Source organism: Anopheles aquasalis, chromosome 3, assembly GCF_943734665.1.
Source record: "Anopheles aquasalis chromosome 3, idAnoAquaMG_Q_19, whole genome shotgun sequence".
NCBI lineage: Eukaryota > Metazoa > Arthropoda > Insecta > Diptera > Culicidae > Anopheles > Anopheles aquasalis.
Window position 1 is genome coordinate 62,160,954 of NC_064878.1, and position 27,595 is coordinate 62,188,548.

Consider the following 27,595-nt stretch of genomic DNA (forward strand, 5'->3'; position numbering starts at 1 on the left):
CGAGGAAATAAACAAACGTGGAAATTGGAAACGTGATCTCGAGGCGAGTGATTTCTTGTGGAATGTAAGACGCAAAAATAGTAAAAAATGTCGCGAATAATTGTGAAAAACATCCCAAATGGGGTAAGTACACGGTGGTCCTGTTCTACCTCCTTCATTCTAACGTTCCTCCCCACCCGGGGTTCTTCCAGTTCGATGAGGCGAAAGTACAGAGCCACTTCAGCACGTGCGGCATCATAACCGACGTGCAGCTAAAGTACACCCCGGAAGGCAAGTTCCGCAACTTTGGCTTTATCGGGTACGAGAACGAGGAACAGGCAGCGAAAGCGATCAAACACTTCAACAACACCTTCATACGCACGTCCAAGATCTCCGTCGCACCATGTGTCGCGTTGGGTGAGACGAAGAATCTAAAAATTTGGAGCAAACACGCCCAGAAACCGGTCCCGGGCCCGGAAGAGAACGGTGGCAAATCGGCTGACGAGAACGATAACACCGAGACCAGTGGCGGGGGGAAGGTCGAGAAACCAAAAGCCCCAACGGCGAAGGCGATTCTCGAGCGACACCAGAATGATCCGAAGTTCCAGGAGTTTCTGGAGGCGCACAAGCGTGCCGGTAAGCTGGTGTGGGATAATCAATTCCAACAGTCCGAAGCGGAAGCCCCCACTAAGGCGCCCAGTGTCCCGGCTTCATCGGGTGATGAATCGACGGGTGGAAAGTTCGAAAAATCCACGGGAAAGAAGACAAAGCCGGCGGAACCCAAGAAACCCGCGATAACGCTGTTCGTGGCCAAGGTGCGTAACTTACCGGCAACCACGAAACGGCAAGATATGCTGCGGTTCTTCAAAACCGCCAAACCTTACTCCGTTCGCATCCCTCCAAAGAACAAGGGCTTTGCGTACGTCGGCTTTAAGACGGAGAGTGAGCTCGAGAAGGCGCTGCTGATGGACAAAAGTTTCCTCGGTGGCAAACAGGTGCGGATCGTGAACTTTACCGATCAGAACAATCGCGCAGCGTCAGGGGAAGACAAGAACGGTGAGCGGCGTGCCAAGCAAGCGAAATGGGAACGGCAGCTTGCGAATGTGCCAAGCGAAAGTATCTGCGAATCGGGCAAACTGTTCTTCCGCAATCTAGCCTACTCGGTGAAGGAGCAGGATTTGCGTGAAATTTTCGAAAAGTATGGTCCCGTGGTGGAAGTGGACGTACCGATTGATTCCATCACACGCAAGCTGAAGGTGAGTAAAGGACGTTATCCATTTGGAATGTTATCTGTATTTAACGTTTCTTCCGATTCTAGGGCTTTGGAACGGTTACCTTCCTGATGCCGGAACACGCCGTCATGGCGTACAGCGAGCTGAACGGAACGTTTCTTCAGGGACGCATGTTTCACATTCTTCCAGCGAAGGTTGAGGATGATATGAAGGAGGGCGAGAACGGGGATTCAAATTTCAAGCGCAAAAAAGAACAAACACAGAAAAAGCAGGCCCAATCGTCACACAACTGGAACACACTGTTCATGGGCGAGAACGCAGTTGCCGTTGCAATGGCCAAGAAGTACGGTACATCAAAGGACGCGATTTTAATGTCAACGGAGGGTAGCACCAGTGCCGCGGTTCGGTTAGCACTCGGCGAAACGGAAGTGGTGCTAGAGATGCAAAGTTTCCTACAGGACAATGGTATCCAGCTGAATGCCTTCGATGCACCCAATCCAAAGCGTTCCAGTACGATTATTTTGGTGAAAAATTTGTCCCCAAACTGCACGACGGAGGCGCTGAGGGAGATGTTTGAAAAGTTTGGCATCCTGGGACGCGTTGTGCTACCACCGAGTGGTGTTACCGCGATAGTGGAATTCCTGGAGCCAAGTGAGGCACGAAAAGCCTTCAAAAAGCTGGCGTACACCAACTTTCAATCGCAACCCCTGTACCTTGAATGGGCGCCTGAAAATACGTTCAAATCCGCTAGCGCACGGGATGGTGCGAAGGAGGTGAAGGAAGAGAGCAACGGGACCACGACGGTTAAGGAATCACCCGGCGAGGAGACAGTCCAGGCTGCCGCTGGTTCAAATGTACCCAAAAAGGAAGAAGAACCATTGGAGGATGATATCGAACCGGAGGAAGGTGCGACACTGTTTATCAAGAATCTTAGCTTCAAGACGGTCGAGGCAACGATTCAGGAGCGATTCCGGAAGGTTGGACCGATCCATTCGGTACAGATTGTGCGCACCAAGAATTTGGTTAGCGGTGGTCCTACCGAAAGCCGTGGCTATGGTTTCATTCAATTCAAACATCGCGCATCGGCCGATCATGCCCTTAAGAACCTCCAGCTCGTGCAGATCGATGGGCGTCCGATCGAACTTGCGCGCAGTGATCGTGTGCTCAAAACGGCAGCTGATGAAAGCCGAAAGGCCAAGGCAGGACCGAAGCAGACGGGCAGCAAGATTCTCGTCCGTAACATACCGTTCCAGGCGAACGCGTCGGAAATACGGGATCTGTTCAAGTATGTCTCCGCGAGCTGCATGGTGGTCTAGCTTGAATTTGTCCTTTTTAATGATCCTGATTCTCCTCATTCATTCCTTCCAGACCGTTTGGCGATATTAAGGTACTTCGATTGCCGCGCAAGATGGTGGCGAACGCGGAAGAAAGTCACCGTGGTTTCGGATTCGTCGAGTTTGTCCGGGAACCGGATGCTAAACGTGCGTTTGAAACGCTCGGGCGCAGCACGCATCTTTACGGTCGCCGTTTGGTACTGGAATGGGCTGCACCGGATGATGGTGTAGAGGAGCTACGGAAACGAACTGCCCAACAGTTTGGTCAGTCAAATACGGCTGCCAAACGGAATCGCAAGGGTGTGCAAGATGCGGCGGAGTTCATCAACACAGCAGCCGATCAGCGACAGCAGCATGACGACGACGAGGACGTCGATGATGGCGGTGGTTCCGGAGAGGAACAAGGAGCCTTCTAAGTTAGCAAATCTCGGGTCGTTCGAGCGTTTTGTTAAAATGAAATACACATTTTTTGAGGTATCCAAGTGAGCGACTTTACTAATAAACTAGGGTTGGAGTGGTAACAGGCTCACCACATGGCACGCTGCACTCCAGATAGTTTGTTGTAGTCAGCCTGGTGTCGCCAAACGATACGACTGACCCGCCACCGATGCACGATACCACGCGGACGTGAGGTCACGGCGCACCGCTCGCGAACCCGCACCAGCGATGAGTCACGTGGGAAAGCTTCGATCTCGCGGCTCGCTACTTCACGCAGCTCCACCGGCAGTACCGTGTTCTTGCGAAGTGCGTTTACCCTCAGCCTGGCGTCCGAATGCTGCACCACACACTGTCGCCGCTTGTGATCCTTGATCATCCGCCAATCGGCCCATTTGTGGCGCACCTGTTGGAACTGTAAAGAGGATAGATTAGTGTCGGCAGGAGGGTTGGAGTATGTTTCGGTGGATTTACCCCTCCGACACCGGTTAGAGATTGGCCGGCCACGACGAAACGGGTTAGCAGCGCCGAGAAGGACATGTTTCGTTTGGTTGTTCCGGAATCTGTTTGTTTACTTATATAACGGGGTGCCGGTCAACAACGGTGCCGGTTCTTGCTGCAACGATGAACAATTTAAAAATTGGGCTCTTGGTGAATTGCTAGCACATAATTTTGAAGAATTAATTTAAAATTTGTAGTTTAGTTTTTATTTTACCCGAAAATGAGCCGGATTTTCCCCGTTTCCTTCCAAAATACCCCCTCCTCTCCCTTAACCACTACAGCTGTCAGTGAAACGTCAAACAACCAAAACACGAAATCCGGCAGACACGTGCGTTTACGGCGTTTTCTGCGTCGTTAAAAATTGTGAAACCGCGCAGACAAAAATGAAGGCAAAGGTGACGAAACCACAAAAACCGGCCGGTAAATCGGCCCTGCTGGGCCTGAAGAAGGGAAAGGCCGACATCGTCAAGGCTAAGGAGCCGAAAAAGGGCAATCTGGTGCTGAAGGCCCCGGAGGAGGTGAAGGCGGTGATCAAGAAAGTGGCCAAAAAGGGTTCCGCAGCAACAGCATCAGATACTGCCGCCACCGTGCCTCTTACATTCGCCGAAAAGAAGGCTCTGTCCGTGAAGCGCAAGGCGAAACCCGCGGTGAAGAAGCCCCAGCCGGACACCGCCAAGTCTGTTGAAGAAAGTGTCCTCAAACCGGCCGGCAAGAAGACGAAGAAGAACAAGAAGGGTAAGAAGGGTAACAAATCGCAGGCCAACCAGGAGGCGCTACCTCCGCTGAAGGGCCAAGAGCAGCAGGGCAAGCAATCGACAGGAAAAGCAAAGCGCAAGAAGAAGGGCAGCTCTGCTGCGGCGAAGAAGAAGGCTGCTCAGAAGCGCATCATTCCGTTGGTACCGCAGCGCAACATTGGCGAAGGAGAGGTCCCCACGGAAGCGAGCCCGGAAACGCTAGCGCTCGTACCAAAGGAGCTTGTTTCACGGAAAACCTTCCGTCTGGTGTTGGAGGAGCTGCACAAGCGTATTGCGAAGGATGAGAAAGCGAAACTGTTCGGAGATGATCTACGCTTTGCGCTCCAGATTGCAGCGGTCAAGATTCCCGACTGTCCCACTCGTAACTGTCGTGTGTAAGTGTAAACGATTGCATTGGGTGAGGATCGTACGTTAAGGTGTTCTTTTCTCTCCGTTCCTCCCAACAGCGCACTGCCCCATCCGATTCTACGCAAAGAGGACGACGTTTGCCTGATTGTGAAGGATTTGGAGCGTGGCCGGAAGTACGACTATGAAAACACGCTCTGCCACTGGCAGGACAAGTTGCGCGAAGCGGGCGTAACGAGTGTCACACAGATTATCCCGTTCCAGCAGCTTAAGCAGGACTACAAACAATATGAGATGCGCCGTAAGCTGGTTCACCGGTTCGAGCGATTCCTCGTCGATGCTCGTATCGCCGGCCACGTGTTCAGTGCGCTGGGAGCGCACTTTACGCGTCGTAAGAAGAATCCTGCCTCCGTAGTGCTGGAAGGTGATGAAAAGCTGGCGGAGAACATCGAAAAAGCGCTACAGAAAGTTACGTACGGTCGCACCAATACCGGGTTAACGACGGAGATCAAGTTTGCGGCTACTTGGATGCCAGTAGAGAAGGCAGTGGAGAATGGTATGGCACTGCTCGCGGCGCTCAAGACCGAATTGCCGGGTGGTTGGTTGAATGTGGCATCGATTCATATGACCACAGCTTCGACCAGCAAACAGTCGTTGCCGCTGTACGTGAGCACGATCAATCCGAATCTGGTGCCGGTACCGAAGATCGAAGGACCGCGTGCAAAGTTCATCGCGAAGCAGAATGCTAAGCTGGCCGAGGCTACCGATGGCCAAATGATGATCGTCGATGGTGTGGTGCGGACGGTGCAGGGTGTGGCGGCTCGACTGGAAAAGCTGAAGAAGAAAGAGAAACAGGAAGTGTCCGTGGATGACGCTGACTCGCTCGCTAATGATTCGGAGCTGGATGATGACGATTTTGAGGTGCGGAAGCTACGGCGTAAGGTTAACAACAACGAAGACGATGATGATGATGAAATGAATTGAATTGATCGTTCATTTATGTTCAAATAAAGAATTATATTCCGTATTAAGTGTACGAAACGATACGTTGTTCCATGTCATCAAACGCATCTGAACAAGTCTTTCATAAACAACCCGTAAAATGGTGTCTAAACGATCGCTAATTGCAATTATTAATAGAAAAAGAGTTTCTTTCGTTTCAGAACAGTGAACTGAGTGCGAAGCAGCGATGATGAAGTCAACTAGAACCGTTCTCTTTTCCCTTCCGATTCTCTACGCCAATCGAGTTAATCCGCTTAGAACGGGCCAACAGCTGGCCCGATCGGCAGGTGAACTACCGTCTACGTATTCTAATTGAACCCCAAGAATATTATAAAAGCAAGCTACTGGAGTAAATCCAGATTTAGTCCCGACTAACATTTCAATCAACGATGAGCTTGATCTACTGTGCTGTGCTGTTTCTGATCACCGTCTCCCTAGCAACCGGTGCGATACACTCTCCGACCGTAGTAGTGGATAAAGATTTGGTGCTATCTTCCGTGTACGCCGCGATCCGTGGTAACAGTCTAGACTCGCAAGAAGATATTAAAGATGTGGACGAGGCCAGGAACAAGCGCAATGTTCGCTATTACACATACGAGGATCCGACTGGAGATGAGTGCGTTAGTCAACCGCTGTCCGAAATTGACCACGTGAATCACGTTTTGTGCATCATGCCCTTTTTATTGCAGTTTGTTTCCCGGATACGGGGAAATCGTACATCCGCCCATGCCAAACGGTGCCGGAGGAAGCGGTGGTGGTGGTGGAAAACTGTGCAAACCCGATCTCTCACCCGCAGTCCAGTCGATTAGCATCTCCGACCACAGCTGGACCGGTATCGGAACATCGATCATTCACGCGCTCAAGTATCTGATTGCGGGCCTAGCAATCGTGACGCTTCCGGTGCTACTGCTGCAGGCGTTCATCGTACCGTTGAAAATCCTGATGGGATTAAAATCGGTGGCCATCGCCAATACGGCCGTGCTCGGTGCTTTCCTGTGGAAATATCTTAATCGGCACCGGCGGAACGAGGATGACGATGACGATGAAGAGGAGGAGGTACAGCCAGCAGGAACAGGTGGTGGTTCGGGTGGTTCCAATGATGTAGGTGGGATTAACGGTAATGACCACCGATTCTTTCCGTTTCGTGCGGAGGATTTTGAAAGCATGAATGAGGAGGAGATTAAGACCGCGCTCAAATTGCTGCTGAAACGGAATAAACGATGGTGATTAGACGAAATAAAAAAGCTATTTATGATTCAAAGAGCGTGAAAATTATTAAAAAAGGTAATTGAAAATGGTTCAGAATTTTCTCCCACTCTTCCTACTTTACAAGCGAGCCTTTTCAACGGCAAAATCATAAATTTTAGTAGAATACCGGTCGTATTACGACTTTATAACAACTACTCTACCGCACCAGTTTATGTTGCTGCGTTACGCATCATGTGTGCAAGGCCCGGTACAATCCGATACATCGCATTCCGTTCGAGATCGCAGCGGCAAAGAGTGTGAGTGAGAGCAAAGCGAGAGCAGAAGCGGAGGGTGAGCATCCGCGATTCGCTGCAAGTAAAAAGGCAAAAAGCACCCACAAAAAAGTGTCCACGGAATCAACACGAAATTAGCGTACGTTCGAGGTGTGTGCCCCCGCCGAAGGTGAACCACAAACACCCCGCTCAAGGCGGAGGGCCCCCCAGCCCCAGCGACGACGCGAGTGTGCGGGAAGTTGAAGGTTCCCCGTTCCGCGTGAGTCAAGCAACAGCGGACGGGCAAATCGAGTTGCCTCGTTTGTTCCTCCTCGTATCTTCCCACGCACGGGAGAGCATCTTTCCTCGGCCAGCCCGGAAACCCTTGTGGCCAGGATAGAAAACTGGACGAATTGAAGAGAGTCTCAAACACGTAAGTCATTCATAACGCGGCGTGGACCGCGGCCTTCTAGAAGGTTTGTGTTCTAAAGTTGTTCCGTTGTTCTCCGTGTATTGCAGCCCCCCCATAACGCGCTGTGAGTCGCGGAATGCGCCGCGGTTCGCTCGCACACGTCACACGATCAGCGGCGGAAGTTATCGGCAGGTGGTCCGCAGGGAAAGGAGCGGCGAGTGATTCCGAGTGACGCAAAAAAGCAGAGTGACAATAATGGCGTGCGATGCAGGAAGGGTCTCCTCCCATACACCACCACCGCCAACCAACCGGCCGTGATAATCGTGTTGAATGTAAAGGTCGAAAACGGTCGATACAGCGGGATCCTGTAGTGGAATCCGTAGTACGAAAGTGTACCCCGGAACGCTGGTTCCGAGCGCATCCGATAAGCTATCCGTGGAGTGTGCAGTGCAGTTACACGGCACACGGCAGTAGAAGTAGGCGCCGTTGCCACCGCGAGTGTGTTCTAGGTTGCGTGTCCATTTGGATGTGACGGTGAACGGTGTACCATATCCACTAACACACTTGGCCGGTCGTGCACTTTCCTCCGAGCACCGCGCTCTTATCATTCGCTATCGCGACCGACCCCGACAGGTGTGTTTGACTAGGTTTTGTGCAAAAAATAACACAGTGCTATCAGCTCCTCCTCCACGTGCTTCCGGTAGCTGTCGTGAGAAGCAGAAATGACGAAAAAATCGTTAAGAAAACCGATCATGGTGCTGCGGAGCCGCAAGACGGCCATCATCAAGGACGGCGTGATAACGGTAAGCTGGTTGCTTAGCACTATAGGCCTGTTTTGTTCTAGTAGGCGCTGGTGAAAGTGGAAAAGCCACGTCGCTCATTCTAGGGTCCCCTTTTTTGGAGAGAATTTTTATGATGATTTACCCGGAAAATATTCACCAAACTCGGATTTGTGGATACTCTTGTCAATGAATCAGCGGCCCAAGGTCGGCCAAAAAACCGGTTCACTGTACCGGTCGGTCATACATGTTGAACGCACTACTCGAAGACACTCCAAGGTGCGAGACGTAAAAGGCCAACCCTTGAAGCCGTCAAGTGGTCGACAATCGAATTAATGGCAGCGCGCGGCGGTGGTGGCTCACGGTAAGCAACAGGACGTGCTGCTGCTACTGCTGCTCCTCTTGGTGGCTCGAGTGGCCTGCGAAAATGTGACAAACGCACGTTCCACTACCTTAGTCACCGTCGGTTTCGTCGGCCCGGCGGCCCCCTGAATCCACCCAGCATAATTGGGCTATTTGTCCGGGCCAGTACGTGTGTTCGCTAATGCGATTTGCATTGTATGTGGTCTCTTTGCATATCATCACATGGCACGGTGTCTTATATTTGTATTAATAAGACGGCCACCCGTACTGTGCACGGTGAGATAAGATGTGCGATATCAGTGGTGGCCACTGCTGGTGTGGGTTTTTGTTTCACACGACACGATCTGTCGATTAGCAGCAAGCGATCATTACCGAATCGATCTCATCGGCTCACAGTAAGATGAGCTTCCCGCTGCTAACCGGTTTTTGTTTGGTTCCAAGCCGGACTTGTCCGGAGAGAATCGAAAACACTTTCCCCAACAAACCACGGTCAGGGCGTGCTCACCGGTCGGAGCCCAAAACCGGATCCGGGGTGTGTATCTCGGTTTTTTCAAGAGCAAACACAACATGTGAAGCCAGCACTTTCTACTTCTCCTATGCGAGTGCGTACGCAGGTTGTTTACGGTCCCTCCCTGGTAATCGTCAGCTGATCGTCGAGCGAAACCGTGAACTTGACCATGGGCCCTTGGCAGGTACCGTGAGCACATATGATCTTCTCTCGCTTGTCTCATAAGTGGTCGAATTTGGGGTTCACAGATCGCTTGAGGTTGATATCTTCAATGCCGGTAGCAGCAGAAGGATGCTGTAAGCTGTTCGCTTAGTCCAGGTAGATAAAGGCAGGTCAGGGTCCAGTTTGTAGCAGTTGCATCGTAAACGAAACGAGATGGCGCATTGCAACAGTTTTTGCATCTTTGTGGAAGCTCTTATCAGTAAAGGTGCCAGCTTTGGGTGGTAAAATTGGAATTGTGTACACACTTTGTAGCTCGGCAATCTGGACAAATGGCCGAATAAAATGCTCCCAATAGTAAACCTAAGACTGGTATTTATTTGGAAAACCCACCGTTTTTTCCGCGCTAGTATCTGGTACGGACTTACTGCCGAATCGGCCCGGTAGGTAGATCTGGGATTTAAATATACAAACCAACTCTTCTGGCCTAGCCGCGTCTGGGATTAGGCAAAACTCCGGTGCTTCTGGTATACAAACATTACTAATCTGTGGTTGGCTGCTCCACATTTCCTCCGTGGTTCATCGTCTTTGTGGTTCTTTCATTCTTTTAGGTGACGCAAGACACGTCACATGTGGCCGAGATTATGGTTACGACCTAAAAGATCGCTCACTAAAAGAAGAGAAACCGGCCGACTGGCCGTTCGTTTCGTGTTTGGTCATCTCGCAACGGTTTGGTCCGTTTGTGGTTCTTCCGAATTTGCGCACCATCTGTTGCTGGAATGTTTGCTGTCCCTCACGATGCACTCCCTCGCTACAATCCGTTTCTGGGAGAGAGTTTATGAGTTTACAAATTGTCTCAATTTATCATAAAACTTTCTTAATAAGTTTCACTGCTAAAGGGGCTGGTCTCGAGCATTTCATGCGTTCCAAACCCGTGGTGTATTGGTGTACTCTCAATTCCAGTTAATTGAAGTTTGTTATCTGTTCTGTCACAGTACACGGAGTAAAAGGGTGCTCTCGGATGTGTTTGGACAACGGCAAGCAACTGAAATCAAGTGGGTTGAATCATTCCACTCGGAACACACCCGTTTGTGCTCGCTGAGTAAACATATGTTGCATTGGTACGATAAAGGGAATTCCCGAAGAGATTCCCAATGCTCTCATGCCGAGAACTGTGTACTCGAAACATCAAACGTCACATTTGGTTTGTTCAACCGGATTTACCCCCGAGAAAAGTAGGGCTTTGGCCAGAGGAACCGAACCAAACGGAACGGGGGTCTCGAGTCGATTCTGTTTCATATTTAGAGCTTCGCAACCATAGCGCACCTTTGAAGTCGGATGATGTGGATGAATTATGGTGAAATACCGTCTGAGCTGGCCCCACGAGCGTAGATAAGATGCCAATTACATATTCCGTTTCCGCAAAAAAAAACCGTCCGCACCATTGCGTGACCTTTTAATTTGATCGCGCGCGACCGCGTTTACTATCTCTGCCAGTTTCATCTTCTTTTTAAAAAAAGCAGGAAATTGATGTACAGCAGAAGGGTTGAAAAGTTCGTTGGTTAAATCGGAGACTTCAATCGCGCTATTAATATTAAATTCATCACTTTTTTTTGCAAAAATAAAAAAACAAACAATTAATTAATGTATTTCTAGGCTTATCTTAAAAGATTGAAAAATTGAAGCAATTGCGAAAAGGCTCAAAAGGATAAGTGATTGAATTAAATTAAAATGTCCACTTTGCTCAAGGAACTTATCAGCGCACCCGTCAAAAACCGTGCCAACCGATGAAGAGCGCGCGATATTTAAATCTGGCAAATGGTAACCGGTCACCGTAGCCGGTGTCCGAAAATCAATTGGCGTAACTCTGGCTGCTGCCAACCACCGACAATCCGATTTCGATTTGTCACTCGTCACCGGAAAGAACCGGCCCCGGAGTCCCCGGAGTGACGAACATGGCCTCCTTGCCTGCTGAGCTCTATTTCCGGGATGTCCACCGTCAGGATGGACGGTTTACTGGGGGCCGCTGATGGCCAGTCAACGAGCTCACTTCGTGTCCATCCGGATATGATGTGTCTGTGATGGATGGCGGGCTTCATGTGAGCCTTCGATCGATCGACACAACACACTGGTCCACCCTTTCCTTTCATCCGCTCGATCTTTCAATTATAGTTACCGTTAGGCACGCTTGATATCATCATCGTTATCGTTAGGAGGACTCTTTCCCTCGGGGGGGAGCATTGAACGCCGAGTCTGAGCGCCGTTAAGGATGTCTCGATTGGTGCTTACCACCGATTTAAGGCTACGGTAGTGTCAAAGGGCAGGACACTCGAAATAATGGACGATAGGATGCAATTTTGAAGAATCTCAAGCGTCAAGAGTTTGTGCAAATGGAATTAAATAAATATTTTTCGTTTTGAACATTGAAATGAACACCTGGTCGACGTGAAAATGGTTTAAACTGACCAACCAGTAACCCGGGAGTACCGATGGATGTGCTAAACTTAGCACCACTTACTCCAAGGGCTGGCAACGACCATGTGGTAAGTGTGAGTCCAACACGTGATTTCTAGTGCGCCTCAAGCATATCATCAGGTCTGAAACCTGCACGCATGGCCACCCCACACATCTCACATAACCTTGTGAGACTTCTGCGGATCCTCGGAAAGCGCCCAGCGCGGCATATTGAATTCATTTCAATTGAAAATGATCAGGAAGATGACGATGATGACGATGGTTTGCCACTTTAGTCTATAAATAAGTTTGCATTCTTATGGCCCTCCACTCTGTAGGCACTCGAAGATCTTTCTCGTAGAGTTTGCAAAGCTGGACGATGCGAAAACAGCAACTCCATCGAGCTCGTGCATCGTGTTCATTCGCAGAATGTTAATGCTCCGTGGCACCGTGAGTGGGTGTCTCGCTGCGGGGGAGAAGGCGCATGGAAACGAACTGCATCCAATTGTCCATTTGATTTGAATTTACATCGTTGCGGCCCAGGCTGATGTCCCAGTTGTGCTGGTGCAGTGCCTGGTTACGCCAATGGTTGCTGCCGTTGTCACACAGTCACTTCCACTTCTACTTTCTATCGGATGGAAACTGGCTACATTCGACGCCTACTGCAACGACGGTCGAGTCAGATCGTTATAATTAAAAGGAAAGAAATAAAAACGCAGAAAATGGCGTCTGATGAATCGCGCGCACATTTCGTTGATTGGTTAGACGGGCATATCGGTCTCAAAAAATGATGCAGACAACGTCTCTCATCTCAAACAAGACGACAATTCTCGGCGACCTCGTTGTTGCAGACGATCTAAACCGATCAACCAACGATAGATCACGATTGTGGCACTCCGGGGCCAGACCGTCCCCCAATTCGCGACGCTGTTCTGGTCCCGGTTCGGTTGCTACTCTGCACCCCAAAACACCCTTTGCGAGAGCCACTCGACCGTGTGACGTCAACGAACCGAAATGAAACACAATTGATTGTGGGTAAGTTGCACAAGGAGAAGGTGGAGGAGTCGCGTGTGTGGGTGTGGGACTTTTGGTTTTATGCCTTTTTTCCAGCATCGGCACCACATGTTGGTCACGATGACGTTCGGCTTCGGCATCGCACACGGTCGGGGTGCGCGCTCCCAACCGATCACCAACCTGCACCCGGTGGCATGGATTGGTGGTGCGGTGAGGGCACGTGTAACGCTCCACCCGTCGGTACAGGTGACATACACCGTCCGCCAGTACGCTAACGGTTATTTATGTATATATGCTTTGTGTGTTTTCGCGGATTCGCGGATGTGTCGAGGCAAATCAAATTTGGACATGTTGCTGACCTCAGCAGCAGCAGCAGCAACAGCAGCAGCACCAGTCAACCGTATTTGGGGCCGTCCACAATGCCCTACCTCGCCTGCTTTGACGGAATTACGCTGCACTAACGCTGGGCCTTCTAGACCTTGGCCACGTTATCCACCAACGAAACCAGCCAGTCATCCGGGTCACAATCTCGATTTCATTCACCGGGCCGGCTGCTGATTTGTAATCTTTGCGCTCGTCGCCGTTGCCGTCATGTGGCCACCATTAGGGCGGATTTGCGTGGCAATTAAACCTCGCAGCGTGAGATCATCGCGCGCGCAGAGAGTCTTACTTTGCTCCTAGGCGAGCTCTGATTAGAAGGTGTGGAGATGGCACTTGATGCTAGGTGGGTGGCAGCATCAACGCGCGGATCAGCGGATCTCCGGTTCTGCCTGCCGGCGCATTTGCATACCGATGGATTACGAGCGCGAATGGTGCTTGTGTAATTATCAAATGAGTTGTGCCCTTTATTATCTTCTCTCCCGGGGTGGGCGGTAGGGGTTTGATTAAGTTAAAACTTGGGGATTTCTGTTGTTATTTAAACATCAACCATCAAGGGGGAGCGGAGTTGTTGATGATGTGGCGCGTATAATAGGATAAATGAATATTCATCTGTGATATCAGAGTAGGCACCGCTGTTACGCTGGCAGAACCGGAAGAGACACTGTTACTAATCTTTATTGTGTTATTCTCTCTCTTCTCATTTCAGGTAACTAAACTAACAGTAAATTTAAATCCCGCTTATGATGATGCAAGATCAACATTACCAAATCAAAGTGATGATGATGATGATGGAGAGGGAGAGGGAGGTTGTGTAGTGTAAGCAAGCAACTGAGTGCGATTCCGATTTGTACAGTCGACTCCAATGCAATGTGTTCAGTGATCGCGTGTCTCTGAAATGCCTTCTCACAATCGGCCGAGCGGCGCTACTTTGTACGAAATGGCCGTTTCTGGGGGCGACTACCACGTGAATCGATAACCACGGCACCCCTTTCTCGCTGGCTACTGTGTTTTCATTACTTCGACACGTTCACAGCATGTGCGCTTGTGCTACGTGCCGATGGAACGATGAAGTAAGCCACCGGTTTTACACCGTTTAGGCCAAGTTGTTACTCCAAAATGCTGTCAAATCGTCGGCATAACGTTTCCTCTATTTTCCGGTGGGAAAACTCGAGCAAACGGCAACCGACCACCGCGTCTGGTCGATACTTACCGTTTTTAGTGTTCTTATCCTCTGGTTTCGGTGGGTTGGAATCGCCTTCGAAACGATAAGTTCGCTCGCAGTTCGCACCCTGTTATGCTCGCTCAGGCTCAGGTACCGGTTGGTCGTGTGGCTTCGGTTCTACTCACAACCGGCGACCGAGCCAGAGAGTGGGAGAGAACCAAACCGAACCGCCTGTTCCTATGCCAGCTGTTATCCCGCCTTGTGTGGCCATCGGCCGATCTTTAGCCAAGTTTGTACATCGAAAACGGTTCCATCTCTCGCGAGTGCTCTCTCTCTCGTTCCACCATACGATCGATGCACGGTTGTTGTCTGGCGAGCAAAACGCTCTTGCTGCCGTGCTCATCACCGTGCGGTTCGCTCCGTGCGCCTCGATCGGGCGGCTGATGTTGGTGCATGATGCTGCTGCTGGCCAGTTCGTGTTTTGCCTTCGAACGCGAATCTAGCAGGCTCTGCTCCGCGTTTTTGGTTTTCATTTAGTTTTGAAAGAGAGACGGAGAGAGAGAGAGGGCGACTAAAAGATGGTGGATTTTTGGTAGCGCCATCAGCAAACTTCGACCACACAGCGTGTGGGGTGGCGAAAACTGGAAAATCATTTTCCCACGCTCTTGTGTTTATCGGTGCCGTTCGAGGTTTCATTCTTGGAGCGAAAAAATCATTTTTTAAGTTCCACGCACAAGTAGTCACAGTAGACCGAGCCAGCAGCAATAGTGGCAGGATCGATCGAAGGTGCCTGCGATGGTGTTTCGTGCGGTGTGAGTGAGTGTGTGTTTGTTCTGTTGAGAAAAGGAAGTTCGTGAGGTACTACCAGATCAATTCTGCTTTAAAGTAGTGCAACCAACCATCCAAAAAAATCGCCCGTGTACCCGTTAGTTCGCTCATCAGTGTGTGGCAGCCAAGTTCGAACCGAAAATTCGAGTCGAGGTTGATTTTTTTTTGGAAAATTGCCAAAAAAGAAAAATACGTCCGCGTGTGCAAGAAGCTATCAAGGGAAGCAGTGCGACAATAATCTGGAAAATGTGGCAACGGGCAAGAGAAGCTGCTTCTTTATTCAAATAGTGCAGTCCATCCAGTTCCAGCATAACTACCTTTGGTCGTTCCGGATTCCGCTGAGCGCAGCACACTACGATCGAGTTTTGAAAACATCCAACATCCATACAAGGTTATCGAGCCATCCCAGTGAGATAGAGAGAGAGAGAGCAGAATATTGCTGTCGCAGCGAAAACCGAACCAAAGTTTCCTTCTCGTACCTTGAACCACCAACCGTTGCACGGTGAATCGACGAGAGTTTGTGTGTTGATTCGGTTGGGGGTGAAAGGGGGGAAAAGCGGAGCAGAAGCAATGCAAAACACAGCATCAGCACAGCAACATCCCACACGGCAACCGACGTCCTGCCCGAGGGATGATCCCACACGGCAAACACCTTCCAGAGTACGTATGCACCGACGACGAGCATCAAACCCCCTCGCCATGACGAGAAAGAGAGCGTGAGCAAGAGCGAAAGCAATAGAGAGAGAGAGAAAGGGAGTACGATGTGCAGGTTTAGTATACAGGCCCGGGGGGGGGACTAGGGCAATGCTGGTTTGGTGTAGCATAAGTGACGCGACGGGTAGCACTCCTTTATATAACGAGCTGCTTTTTTTTTGGGGGGTGAGGACACAACCGCGATGTTCCCGATGGTTTTGCGCTATAGCTCGATTGATGGCTCACCATATCCCTTAGCCAAGCGAAATCCTTTCGCCCAAAATGTCCTTTAAGTGCGCCTGCTAGATCGTGCTGAATGCTGCTCGGCTATTAAGTAAGGGAGAGAACAGGGATTCCATTCGCTTTTCGCGTAGAGTGGTGAGTCACACGGAGTAGTAAAACAAAAAAGACGTAGAAACCGAGACTCACTGGCTATGCCAGGGAGAGGAAAGGAGGAGATTGTGTCTCCAAACACGAGCCCGATCCTAGTGGCCAATGGAAGAAATATTGAGCGAGCGTAACCACCATTCCCCGGCTCTCGTTTTCATCTTCTTTGTCACCGTCGGGTCACGTCCTTCGTCCTTTTCGCTTCACATGGCGACGCATCTCTGTTCGTAACCTCGGGATATCGGGTAGCCGATGGTTTTACTGCGCCGTTGGCGTGGCGATGGGTTCGGTTTGGGTTGGCATCTCAGACACGGCCACTCGTCGTCCTCCTCACGGTGCTGCGACAATCGAAATCAAAGAAAGCAATATCGATGGCAGCGTTGAGTGTTCTTCCGAGTCGTTTGTTCGATCGAAGATGGAATGGAACGGTGTCGCGTCGCGTCGCTGCTGGCGTCTCTGCTCAGTGGCGTCGCTGGCTGCAGCCAAGGTGGCACCACCGGCATTCGCTTTAATTATGTAACCGAGGTCGCGCGTACACATGCACGCACACACACACTATGCCTATCCCGTGGTCAACGGCTTTTTCGGTGGCGCTCTCATCGCCTGGAAACTGCCAATCAGCAAGGTTGCTGCGATTACAGAAGGCAGAAGAATGGCGGAAACAAGATGAACTAGCAGCAGCAGTAGCTGCAGCAGAGGATCCCAGGCAACGCAGTTGGTTTTCGGATGGTTTGCCAGTCCATCGTTACATAATGGCATGATTTGGGCTAGGCATACGCATTGACAGCTGTGTTGACGCGTGTACTGATGCTAATGAACCTGCAACGCCGGGTGCAAGAAGCCAATCATGCGTTCGAACGGTGTGCGTCACGCGGTCAGTCGTACGAGCAGCGCGATTGGTCCGTTTCATCACGTCTGCTGACTTCTCCTGTCAACGATAATGAGCCGCCTAATCTGTAGGCCGCTTGCAAAGGTCTAGGTCATCAACCACCATGTACACGGATGATGACCGCTACTTTGATGCTTGGAGATGCCTGGCTTGTATCCTAGTAGGCTCGCTGTAACCTCGGTGCAGACGCACCGGACGCGGTGGCTATTGATTTTGGATGTCAGCCACAAACGACGGCAAACCGTCAGTTACTGAAGCTGTTAATTTCTTTATGGCCAACTGACAGATGATACCATTGACCCTTTCATAATGTAGTGCGCTTGTTCTCGCCACGCAGTTAACGCCAGCTGCGGTTTGATTAATGTAATTAATTCCGAATAAATAAAGGTATTTGTGGGGTTTTTTTGGGCTGGACGCTAGAGAGCGCACCAATGGGACCCGCCTTTCATTGGAACCTATTTCCATTCGATATTCGTGTCGCCAAGGCCAGAGTGTAGTGCTGTAGTGTGTGTCACTATACGTGCTATCCGGTACCGACTTTATGCTTTTATTGCTGCATATTTCATGAGAAATGAGCTTTCATTATTAGAGAAACATAACGGTCCACCTCTGACCGCCGCTCCTGTCTCTCGCTCGCGTTACTGTGGTAAAGGGGTGTGCACCATCTACAGTCCGCTCCGGGGCATCACTCCGAACATCGCTAATCCCTCGCTCCCTCTGTGGTCGTTAGTGCTACACAAAAGTATAAGTAATGAGTCTCCATGTATAAGTAATGAGCGCAATGTATTTTCACTCACTTGCTTTGGGGAGGTTTTTTTCCTTCTGTTTTACGGCATAAATTGCTGTTCCTCCTGCAATCACCAGCAACCCACCCTAACGGACACCTTTTGCGTGTGTTCTAGAAGCTACTTTCTTTGCGGGACCACCGCCTGTACCAGGCTCACGGATTGCGATTGAAAGTTCCGTCGCTTTTCACACCGAAATGGTCGTGTCACCGTTTTTTGTCCCTGAGTTCGCAGCTGAACAGCGATCGCCTGATGTGCTGTGGTGGCGCCGGACGCTACCACACACACTCTAGGCTCGGTCAATATTGACCAAACTCTTATCTTCAAAGCACACATACTCGTGCACATTCTCGCTTTAGGACTCCGGCGAAGATCGATGTCTGTGGCCCTGTTTGTGATGCTGGCAATGTGCCTCAAAGCAGGATAGAAAGAGTGATAAAAAGAGAGAGAGAGAGAGAGAGAGAGAGAACGAGCTTCTGGAGCTGGTGCGAGTTCCCTCCAGTGGACTGAACAAAATTAGCACCTCTGCCGCCCCGGGGCCAGGGGATATCTGGTGCGCGCCTTTCCTTAATGCTGGAGAATCCACGCTTTATCTTGAATTGGCTGCAAGCACCATCCGACTCGCCTCCTCTCCCGTCCTCTCGCTTGTTTGGATTGGACACTTGGCGGAGATGGAAAAGTCGGTGTTGTGAAGCAAAAATAGCCACCGCAGCGAAGTAGCGCAGTTCAGCTCTTCAGTTTGTGCCCCATTATAACCATCCGTTGAGTTGAGCTGTAGAGGTGCTAGCTGGGAGAACGTATTTATCATTTTACATCGCAAACGTACTGGTTCGCATGGTGACTTGGCCCCGGTTTTTTGTTGTGCTCAAGCTCAAAAACCTAATAATAGCATGTTGGTTAAAGGAAGAATGAAAATTGCAAAAGGGTATCCCGCAGAAACCGCAAAAAAATAGATTTCTTTCACTCGAACATTGACTGGTGGTTCCATTTTCTTCGTATTTTCGCCCTTCCCCGGCCGCAAACTGTCACAAGTTGATGGTTCTCGGTAAGAAAAAAAAAACGAATGAAGTGCAATGAACGCGATTTTTTTCTCTCCTTGTTTGCCGATGGAGGCGCCTGGTGTTTTACGATTTTTTACGCGTGCGAAACACGCGAAATTCTACCTAATGTGTTCTTGGTGCGGTTGCCACATTCTTTGTGGTGGCTTTTCATTGTCTCAGAATTTCTCATTCCGCAAAAAATAAGAAGTACCAGTCGTCCAAACTGTCACGGCCGAACCATTAATCAAAGGATCTCTACACAAGCAGCAGCAGCACCATCGGAGTCGTCCTGGAAAATGGGAAAGTTTGTTCCACAGGCGACATGTTTGTTTGCGTTTGCGGCTGGATTTTGGATGGGTTGGAAAGAAACCAGAAAGCACCCCCTACGCCACCATCACATGCTGGAGTGGAGGAGGATTTCGTGGGAAGCGAATAAATGTTTACTTTACCATCGGAAGCCCCTTCCACACTGGACTGACTGACGAACATGAACACCGACACGCCGGGATGCCACGTATGCAAAAATGGTGAACCTTCAGTTTCCATTCCTCCGCTCCGGGTCTGTGTTGGTTTTTATAGGACGTGCCCTGGTTCGACGGTACGCTGTGTCTCGTGTCTTGTTTGTGGAGTCGTAAGCACCAAAGCGAGCACCGATCACGCTCATGTTGGGTCGATTTTGAATGGCGATTCGATGGCAATGATGGTGACGACAGCAAAGGGTTTAGCGACTGGAAAACACTTTTCCTTTGAAGCGAAGGCTCTCTTTGGGCACGCTCTGGCGTAAAAAGCAAACAATAAACGCGAATCACCGGAATGGCTATCATAATGCGGTCGCACTAGCACGCAGCAGCCAAACCATCCACAAAATGTTTATGTTTATGCTAGCGAATGGAATGGAGCGTCGGTGACTACCTTGGCCAGCTGGAAAATGTAATGGTATAATCAGCGAACTCTGCAACCATTTTTCTTCGTTCGATGGAAAAACAAATGCGATTCGATATGGCCACCGAAAAGATCGTGTGCACAATTGATGGCGTCATGAGTTGGAGTAGAAATAAATGGAAAACCCTTTAGTCTGCGTACACGAAGGTACGATCAATGGCAATTGGTACATGTGCATTAGACCGGCTGTCCCACCAACTCCCCCTACCCCCACCGGGTGACCAAAGACCTTGAGCAATCGGACGTCGACAGCTGTTGTAAATTACTTCCAGCACGAAGGCGAAGGAGCGAGCACGAGCGATGGAAAGGGAAACCAAGGGAATGCAAGAGGCTTTTCCCTTTTCGGCCGATTCGAACGCCGCACACAGACACAAACCCATGCAACTCCATCGGAACTCTATCGGGACCAAAACAGAGAGCGGGCATGCGCATGCGACTGTCGAGAGAGAGAATGAGAGAATGGGATGCAAACGATGTGAAGCGCTAGAGGAAGCGGATGTTTCCGGCTCCGGTCGGGACGAGCTCACAAAGAAAAGATTTTTGGCCAACCGTTTTGCCCCGAAGGTAAAGTTCGAGGAAAAAGTCGAGCGAACCAAAAACGGTGCATGAATTGGGAAACCACAATGTGGAACGGAAGAGTGCTAGTTGATTTCATTTTCCTGCCAGGAAATCGTCCTTTTTTTCCCTCTATCCGTTGGCCACGTCCTGGTTCTTGCTTCGTTTCTCATCTGCTTAAAAGCAATGGATTGTCCTTTTGCGAGCCAGCCTGGCGAGTGGTGGTCTGGCACAATTGTGCTAATGGGAACAGGTGGTGCACTAGCTTAGCTGCCTGTATGAGATCATCAAGCACGATGTATATGCTAATGGGGTCGCGAAAGATATGCTGATCGCTTGGTTTTTGATAGAAGATGATTGTGCTTACCATAGAAAAAAGGACATGATGACGATCTGGGGGGTTAAATACACCAGAAACGCACAACACAACGACACAATTGCTGCTGCTGAGTTGATTGTTTCAAAATAACTCAATTAAACTCACTTAAGGTGGTGTCCATTGAACCGGGGCCATATCGCACTGACCATTTAATCAAGTGCGACGCGACATCAATTCCGCGACACTACGCGACGCACGCTCGCTCGCCATCCGGCGGCCAACAACGCACCAGTCGCGCCACCGTGCGTATGCTTTGGCCGAAAGGTTGTTCAGCGGATTTCAAAATTGCGAAATTGCCACCTCCGTTATGTTACCAGGAGGGTCTTCCGATCCCGTGGCGCACATAAAACAGAAACCTCCTCCGTAAAGCGAGTACCACGAGTATCATAAATCGTTTATCTGCTGCTGCTGGCGCCGATTTTTTAGGTCAAGGGTGTTTGTTGCCTACTGCTGCGGCTTCCAAGTACCTTTCGGGAAGAAGAAGAACGTACGATCAGGTCGAGACAACCGGTACCAGCAGACTGGTGGCCTTTGCCTTTGACAACATTGAAGCATTTCGCTGAAATTTGATCTGCTTCTCTTCGTGGGCGGAGCTCGAAAGTGAAAGAGAGGGCGAGTAGGAGGTCTCGCTGCAAAACTAGCTACACGGCCGGCTGCTGGGCCCATATCCGATATCTGGTCGGCGTTGTTGTTTGTGCCAAATGTTCCCCGTGGAGGGGGGATGTTTCTTGGCTTCAATTTCAATGAAATCTTTGCCGTGTCTTTACCGTGCGCTTTCCAAGAGAAGGTTTTTTTGTTCTGAAGTCAGCATTCCGTAAGGTTCGGTTTATGGTGGGGTCCGACGGAACAATAAAGTACCGGAACTGGCACAGAACTCTCTCTCTCTCTTTGGGTGGACATTCCATGTGCTTTTGATCTCTAGTGAGTTTGCTTTTTAGTTGAGCGAAGGCAAAAGGAGCTAAGCAAAAAACAGGAGGCCTTGGCAGGGCAGAGCAGCGTATATCGACATCAAGATGATGGCCATGTCCGTGAACTCTTGAGTTGAAGAACATCATGGGCTAGGGAAAGCGATTGGCCTTCCGCGAGTATGTTTCGTGTTTGGATTTGATTTCTTCTCGTGTATACGATGATGCTCTTGATTCTTTAATGTTCCGATTCCGTAGATTCCGCATTTTTTTTTCATACGTTACCTAAAAATACAATGAAATATGTATTTAGGATTCAGCACTTCTAGTGTTCTAGTGGATTCAAATAGAAGTTTATCAAATCATTAAGATTTGACGAAATAAGCCAAAAAGGCGCATAAGATTTATGTGCTACTCCTTTGGTTTAAAAACCGAACTTCTGAGCAAGAAACCCTTTGGTCTTCAAAAGTAACTGAATTCTGAAAGCTCTGTAAATAATATCCTTACGAGATATTATGTTGATAACATGTTACATGAAAAGGCATAAGCTTTCAGTAGCTTCTTTGACAGTAAAAAAAATAGCTTCAGATTCTCTGAAACGACTCTCGACTCTTTTGGTGAATAATCTGGTTCAATTTAGATGCAAAATGCTCGCACTTTCCTGGAAAATTCTAGCAAACAACGCATTCAAACGGCCATTACTTCTTGCAAGTATAATGTAAACCTTCCCTCGATTCAAATAATCCATAATATGAGCAATTGCTTCCAAATGTACTTCTCTCCGTGACCGTTGTGCACACGGCAGGACCAGCACGATTTGCTTCATTCCATTGGCCAACAACAATTTTGGTGCACGATGCACGTGCTGCTGGCTCTCCGCTGGCTGGTGGTCAGTGTTTGCATGTTACACGCCCGGAGACCCAACGATATGACGCCACTGACGATGGCAATCATGACGCTGATGCTGCTGATGGTGGTGCATGCTGCGGACATTTGGTCAAGCACGCTCGGTGGCCCCTGGTACTCCCTCCCCGGGGCCATTTTTGGTGCATTACAATATGGTCGCAGCAGGCATGGCAGGGGGTTTGCAAATTTTTTGGCCTTCGCCTTCGATCGATTTCGTCCTCCAGGTGCTCGCACAGTAAGCACAGCGCCACGGTCCCTGTGGTGTGTCGCAGTGTACGGTTTGTGGCCACCCTGGCTGGCGACTGGTGCATAAACAGTGGCTAGCGTGTGTTGGAACCTAATGTGCTGGCTCCGGGTTTGGCTGGTGCGGTTTTAGGAGGAGAACCGGATGAAACTTGTGAGCTCAGTTTTTGATTAATTCCCTTTGCTCCGCGTGCCCTTTGCTACTTCTTCCCTTTCCTTGTACCCAGGCTGGTAACACAGACACAGCAGCTGCTGTGTTCCAGTGGGATTTTCCACTAAACGGCAGCAAAACCGTTTATAGTGGCGCTGCGTGGAGCGGTGCTGGATGATGTGCTGCTAATGGCGCATGATGAGATCATAAGCAAGCTGCGGTGTGCGATAAACAGTGAATCGATTGACGCTGGCCGTGGCAAATAACGTGACGGAGATGGGGTTTGCTGATTTGATTTGAGTTTTGTGCTCTCTGCTCATCACGCTACTGCCTTCTAGTCGGTTCGGTTCGTTAAAGAAGGAGTTGTCACGATGCGACCCGGTACTTGACATTTTTATGTGAAGTAGTACGTTTATGTTGATTACATCAGTTTGCTTGTCACCGGTCGTACGTGCGTAAGCTATCGTCGCGATCTTCGGTCGGATGGTTGGTTGAGATGTTTTATGCATACAGTCAGCTTGTTTGAGTGCATTTGCACTTACTTGTCGCCAAGGAATGGCCAGTATGGGGATGTAAAAACTGGTAATGTGATATTCTTGAAGCTCTTTTTTTTGGTATAAAAAGGCTTTAAAGGTAAATGTGCTACCGTTGCCGTCCCTAGATTCTCTTTCTCTCTAGTTCGCTGGTTGGCTCACTCACTCGCTCGCTCGCTGATCCGGGGCACACTAGATGTCCATTAAAACCTCACAAAATAAGTCGCATACTTTCTCCTTCTAGGTGAGCAAACCGACCATATAGGAACGAAGGAGAACAAACACACCAATAACAAAAAAATGGTGCACTTGGTGATTTAAGATACAAAAAAGCAAAGAACGAAGAACGGGACGTCTTTTAGTAACACAGAAACGCTGCAATCGATCGTGAAAACCCCCCACTTTTCTTCCGCAATTTAGTGCCTATCAAAAAAAAAAAAAAAAATACACACAGTTACTACCATACTACCGCAGGAACGAAGTGCCGTTCAACGCATCCAGCTATCCATCATCTGTTATACTTTTTGCGAGTTCAAGAGAAAGCGAGTGAAGAAGGGAAAAGCAATCGTACAAAAGCTGTCGTCAGGACGAAGAATTTACAGGACTGAAAGCAAGCAAGCAAGCAAGCAAATCTCTATATATTTTTCTGAATCATCTTGCATCGTGTCTCGCCATCCCTTGAAGGACTCCGACGTGTGGAAGCTGCCATAATCTGCTGCATTGGATTGCCAGCAATAGAATCGTGCACCGGAGAAGAAGCGAGAAGGGCATACACCTCATACAGCGAGCGAGACAGCAATATGTATTTATGATTTTTGGCCACCTAGAGAGTTCCATTTGGTGGAAAATTGCTGAAAGAGATTTCTATTTTTCTGACCATCGCAAAGAAGAAGACGCGAGCGAAAAGTATACCATCATCCCCCCCCCCCAAAACGGAGACGCCACGAGAGCTGCCAGCTTAGATACCGCCCATCGCCTACCGATTGCCCCGTTGGCGGTGGGGTACAGAGGACCTGCCGATAAGAGATATAGTCCGTCCGTTCTTGGCGGCGACCGAAATTGCGCGAAATCCGCGAGAAGTACATAAGGCGAACGAGCGAGCACGCCGTTGTTGGTGGTCACCAAATGGTGGGGTCGGTTGCTACAGGCGTTCGTTGTTAATTTTAGAAACCTTTTAGAACCCGTCCTTCCCCCGTGGCCAGGAAGGGGGCCCGTGCCGGTGCCAGTACGGGAAACGGCAGATCGCCGCACCATACAAGCATCACTCGGTCGGTGAATGATCAGCAGCAGCTTGGCGTGTGCTGTCCCGTTTGGCAATCATCATCGAGAGTCGAAAGAGGAAGACCAAACCACTGTCTCGCTCGTTCTCTTTCGCGAGGAAGTCGCCTGTGTGAAGGTCGAGGAAGATTGCAAGCGTATTGCCTACTCGCAGACTAGGTCGGACACAGGTGTACCCCCGTTCTAATGATCCCCGTTCGGTGCGTTCACTGTTATCACCGTTGTTGTTGCAGTTGTTGTTGTTGTCGTTGTGGAACGAGTGACGGAAGTACGAGGGAGTGTGTCGTAGACACACTGAGGAGCATCACAAGCACCGCCGCACCGCCGAATCGGATGCAACTGGACAGTGTCGATCGGAGTAGGACAACATCGATCGTTCCTGTTGGCAGCAGGGAGTAGTATCAACAGCAGCAGTAGCAGGAGTACTGAGGTACTAAAGGCCACTACGAGAAGGAAAGAGAGAGAGAGCTGAAGACGTTCGAAGAAGTCAATTCAGTGACACGGAGCAATTGCGCGGAGAACGGGAAACGGTTATAGTACAAGTGATGGAGCATTCTGCGAAGCGTTCGGTTGAGGAGCGGGCCGAAGGTGGCCATTCCGGTCAAGCGCGTTCCGCTGGGAGTGCATGTGATGCCGATGTCTGTGATAGAAGTAAGCTTGTGAGTGGTGGTGGTGGTGGCCGGATTGATCCGGTTTTAGCGAAAGCGGACCGACGTGCAGCGGATCTTCCAGTGGCCGAAGATAGCTGCACTGATACGGATGATCAGAATAGCAACTATCTGAGCATCAGCAATAGTCGCAGCAGCAGTTGCTTCGATCTGCCCGGTGAATGTGCACCCATGATCGTCGGGGAGCGAACGTTACCGATGGGGCAGGAGCTACCGGATTGCCGGGTGCTTGAGATCGATCCACTGGAAAGGGTACGCGTGCGCCAGGAACTGCGACTGTGCCAACAGCAGCCAAGCAGTGGCGCGCAGAACAATACCGGTCGACAGGCACCAATCGTTCCGGCGAATAATGATGATGAGGAGGAAGACGAGGACGATGAAGACTCGTCAATGCTGACACATTCGGCCGCTACGACGGCAACCATCTCTTCCAATAAATCCCGTCTGAATGGCTTCGACCTGGGCAATGGTTGCAGCGGTGGAAGTGAACTGGCAGTAGCAGCGACACCAGATGGGATGGCGTGTGTCCACATCGTCGATAATCCGGTCAGCGAAGCAACGACGGTGGACCTCGGTGACGGTACGATAAGTGGCAATCGGCCAACGGCGATGGCTAATGGTGGTGGCCATCAGCAGCAGCTGCAACAGCACCATCAGCGAGTCACGACGACGCCATCGAATCTCAGCAACTGCAGTGGCCTACCGGCGGTGACAGTGGTGCAGCTGAAGCAGAGCAAAAATCTCATCTACTTTCTCCGATTGATCTTCAATCACTGTAAGGTAGGGTAACCCGCAACAGCAAGGGCTTCGTCAGCATCAGCAGCAGCCATTGCCGAAAAAGTGGCCAAACCCTTAGGGCAAACCGCTGTCGCATTTATTTGCCGCATCACACCTGCGTTTTGCTTCTGCGTTCTTTATGTTATTTCTCCCCGTACTTATGCGGCTCAGCAGTAGCCTAGAGCCGGAGCCGGGACCATTTTAAAGGAATTAAGGTCACCGTCGATGGCGACTTGCCGAAAATAGACCCAGTTACTGCTGTGCATTCGATCAAAACAGGAAATTGATACAGTAAATAACCCACTGGATGGTGCTAATGCTCGATGGCAATCTCGGTTTTAGCGAGTACTCGTGGAAAAGGACGGTCCGTTCCATTAGCAGGCGTCCTACCATTGCAGACTTTCTGGTCAAACGCAAACGCAAACCCTCGGCGCAGCGTTGAAGGCTACTGGAAAGGTGACACATTTGGTGTCGTCACTGTGCGATACGGTGTGGGTCGCGTTTGGGGGGAACCTGTGAACATGAACAACATGATGCTGACCACAGCACGATGTTGTTGGCCTCCAACCGATAGGCACTGCCATGTATAATTTATTGTTGCTGATTGCTTGCATGTTTATCGAGCATATTTATTCACTGGAGCACACGAACCATTTGAACCATTGAACTGGACGTAACTGTTAGCAAAATGGACCTCTCCCTCCTCTCTTCTATTAATCGAAATCGATTTGTGTCAATCAATCGTGCTTTTGGTTTGGTCATTGGTTGCTTACACTCCTACCAATTGATGACTTTCTCTTGGCATTCCTTCGCGGTGCTCGATTAAAATGAGCTCGGGACAAAACATTTTGATTAAGCTGAATCATAAAAATGAATTGATTCGTCCCTTGGGAGCTGTCCTCTGACTAGAATAGATCTGGTCGTTCAATGACAAACGGAAACGATTCCTTGTTCTTTAATAATTCTCTGTCCGGCACCATATTTTTTTCGTATCTTTTTAACCGACACACACAACCGAAGTGCCTTCCTCATCAACATCAGCATCATCAGTTGCATATTCTGCTGGTTGAATTACCACTTAGGAGTTTTGTTTTCCATTTGCGCCTCGCAGAATGCCTGTTCCTGTTTGTGCTGCTTTTTAATAATCTGTATTTCATTCTTTCTTTCCCCTCTCTCTCTCAAAACTGTTTGCCTATCCGCAGAGTTCCGGCATCGGGGAACCGAGTGTGTATCATGCCTTAGTAGTCATATTTTTGGAATTCTTCGCCTGGGGACTGCTGACGATGCCCGTCATAAATGTAAGTATCACAAGAAGTCTTGGACGGACCTGGTAGCCCTAGACTAGCTTAGGAATGTTTAAT

General features: G+C 49.8%; 5 protein-coding genes across 11 annotated transcripts in view; 4 read left to right on the forward strand and 1 right to left on the reverse strand.

Annotated features, from left to right (window-relative positions):
• Window positions 1–7: 7 nt before the first annotated feature.
• Window positions 8–3,019, forward strand: LOC126578126 (probable RNA-binding protein 19). Its single transcript, XM_050240416.1, has 4 exons — window positions 8–123; window positions 192–1,235; window positions 1,298–2,496; window positions 2,580–3,019. The coding sequence occupies exons 1-4, from the start codon at window positions 88–90 to the stop codon at window positions 2,959–2,961; spliced, it is 2,661 nt and encodes an 886-aa protein (XP_050096373.1). The 5' UTR covers window positions 8–87; the 3' UTR covers window positions 2,962–3,019.
• Window positions 3,011–3,754, reverse strand: LOC126578158 (28S ribosomal protein S14, mitochondrial). 2 transcript variants are annotated; one of them, XM_050240462.1, is made up of 3 exons: window positions 3,696–3,754; window positions 3,455–3,596; window positions 3,011–3,395 (listed from the first exon to the last, which is right to left on the reverse strand). In XM_050240462.1, exons 2-3 carry the CDS (start codon window positions 3,518–3,520, stop codon window positions 3,072–3,074), a joined length of 390 nt encoding a protein of 129 aa, XP_050096419.1. In that variant the 5' UTR covers window positions 3,521–3,596; window positions 3,696–3,754; the 3' UTR covers window positions 3,011–3,071. The 2 variants fall into 2 exon arrangements, with proteins under 2 accessions (XP_050096419.1, XP_050096420.1); XM_050240463.1 differs by having other exon boundaries at window positions 3,455–3,592; window positions 3,696–3,747.
• A 39-nt stretch (window positions 3,755–3,793) lies between these two features.
• LOC126574349 (ribosomal L1 domain-containing protein CG13096) lies at window positions 3,794–5,608 on the forward strand. Its single transcript, XM_050234491.1, has 2 exons — window positions 3,794–4,610; window positions 4,683–5,608. The coding sequence occupies exons 1-2, from the start codon at window positions 3,865–3,867 to the stop codon at window positions 5,563–5,565; spliced, it is 1,629 nt and encodes a 542-aa protein (XP_050090448.1). The 5' UTR covers window positions 3,794–3,864; the 3' UTR covers window positions 5,566–5,608.
• A 364-nt stretch (window positions 5,609–5,972) lies between these two features.
• Window positions 5,973–6,810, forward strand: LOC126576860 (uncharacterized). The gene is made up of 2 exons (XM_050238161.1): window positions 5,973–6,199; window positions 6,273–6,810. Exons 1-2 carry the CDS (start codon window positions 5,973–5,975, stop codon window positions 6,808–6,810), a joined length of 765 nt encoding a protein of 254 aa, XP_050094118.1.
• A 282-nt stretch (window positions 6,811–7,092) lies between these two features.
• Window positions 7,093–27,595, forward strand: part of LOC126578327 (hippocampus abundant transcript 1 protein) — a 25,663-nt gene continuing 5,160 nt past the window's right edge. For 4 of the 6 annotated variants that reach the window (XR_007608392.1, XR_007608393.1, XM_050240761.1 and 1 more), the window contains exons 1-2: window positions 24,271–26,237; window positions 27,437–27,532. Coding sequence is in view for 4 of the 6 variants with exons in the window: in XM_050240761.1 (XP_050096718.1) it covers window positions 25,335–26,237; window positions 27,437–27,532 (999 nt within the window). In the remaining 2 variants the exon portion in view is untranslated. Of the gene's footprint in view, window positions 7,477–7,562; window positions 8,259–14,772; window positions 15,764–24,270; window positions 26,238–27,436; window positions 27,533–27,595 lie in introns of those variants that run through there. The other 2 variants (XM_050240764.1, XM_050240763.1) reach the window with 2 other exon arrangements.

What these genes read in the sequence shown, in the direction of transcription:
- LOC126578126 (XM_050240416.1), top strand. Translation starts at nt 88, where the DNA reads ATGTCGCGAATAATTGTGAAAAACATCCCAAATGGG. An exon ending in TGAAAAACATCCCAAATGGG is followed by an intron (nt 124 to 191) that starts GTAAGTACACGG and finishes GGGTTCTTCCAG; the next exon opens with TTCGATGAGGCGAAAGTACA. An exon ending in CCATCACACGCAAGCTGAAG is followed by an intron (nt 1,236 to 1,297) that starts GTGAGTAAAGGA and finishes TTCCGATTCTAG; the next exon opens with GGCTTTGGAACGGTTACCTT.
- LOC126578158 (XM_050240462.1), bottom strand. Translation starts at nt 3,520, where the DNA reads ATGTCCTTCTCGGCGCTGCTAACCCGTTTCGTCGTGGCCGGCCAATCT. An exon ending in CTCTAACCGGTGTCGGAGGG is followed by an intron (nt 3,396 to 3,454) that starts GTAAATCCACCG and finishes TCCTCTTTACAG; the next exon opens with TTCCAACAGGTGCGCCACAA.
- LOC126574349 (XM_050234491.1), top strand. Translation starts at nt 3,865, where the DNA reads ATGAAGGCAAAGGTGACGAAACCACAAAAACCGGCCGGTAAATCGGCC. An exon ending in CCCACTCGTAACTGTCGTGT is followed by an intron (nt 4,611 to 4,682) that starts GTAAGTGTAAAC and finishes TCCTCCCAACAG; the next exon opens with CGCACTGCCCCATCCGATTC.
- LOC126576860 (XM_050238161.1), top strand. Translation starts at nt 5,973, where the DNA reads ATGAGCTTGATCTACTGTGCTGTGCTGTTTCTGATCACCGTCTCCCTA. An exon ending in GAGGATCCGACTGGAGATGA is followed by an intron (nt 6,200 to 6,272) that starts GTGCGTTAGTCA and finishes TTTTTATTGCAG; the next exon opens with TTTGTTTCCCGGATACGGGG.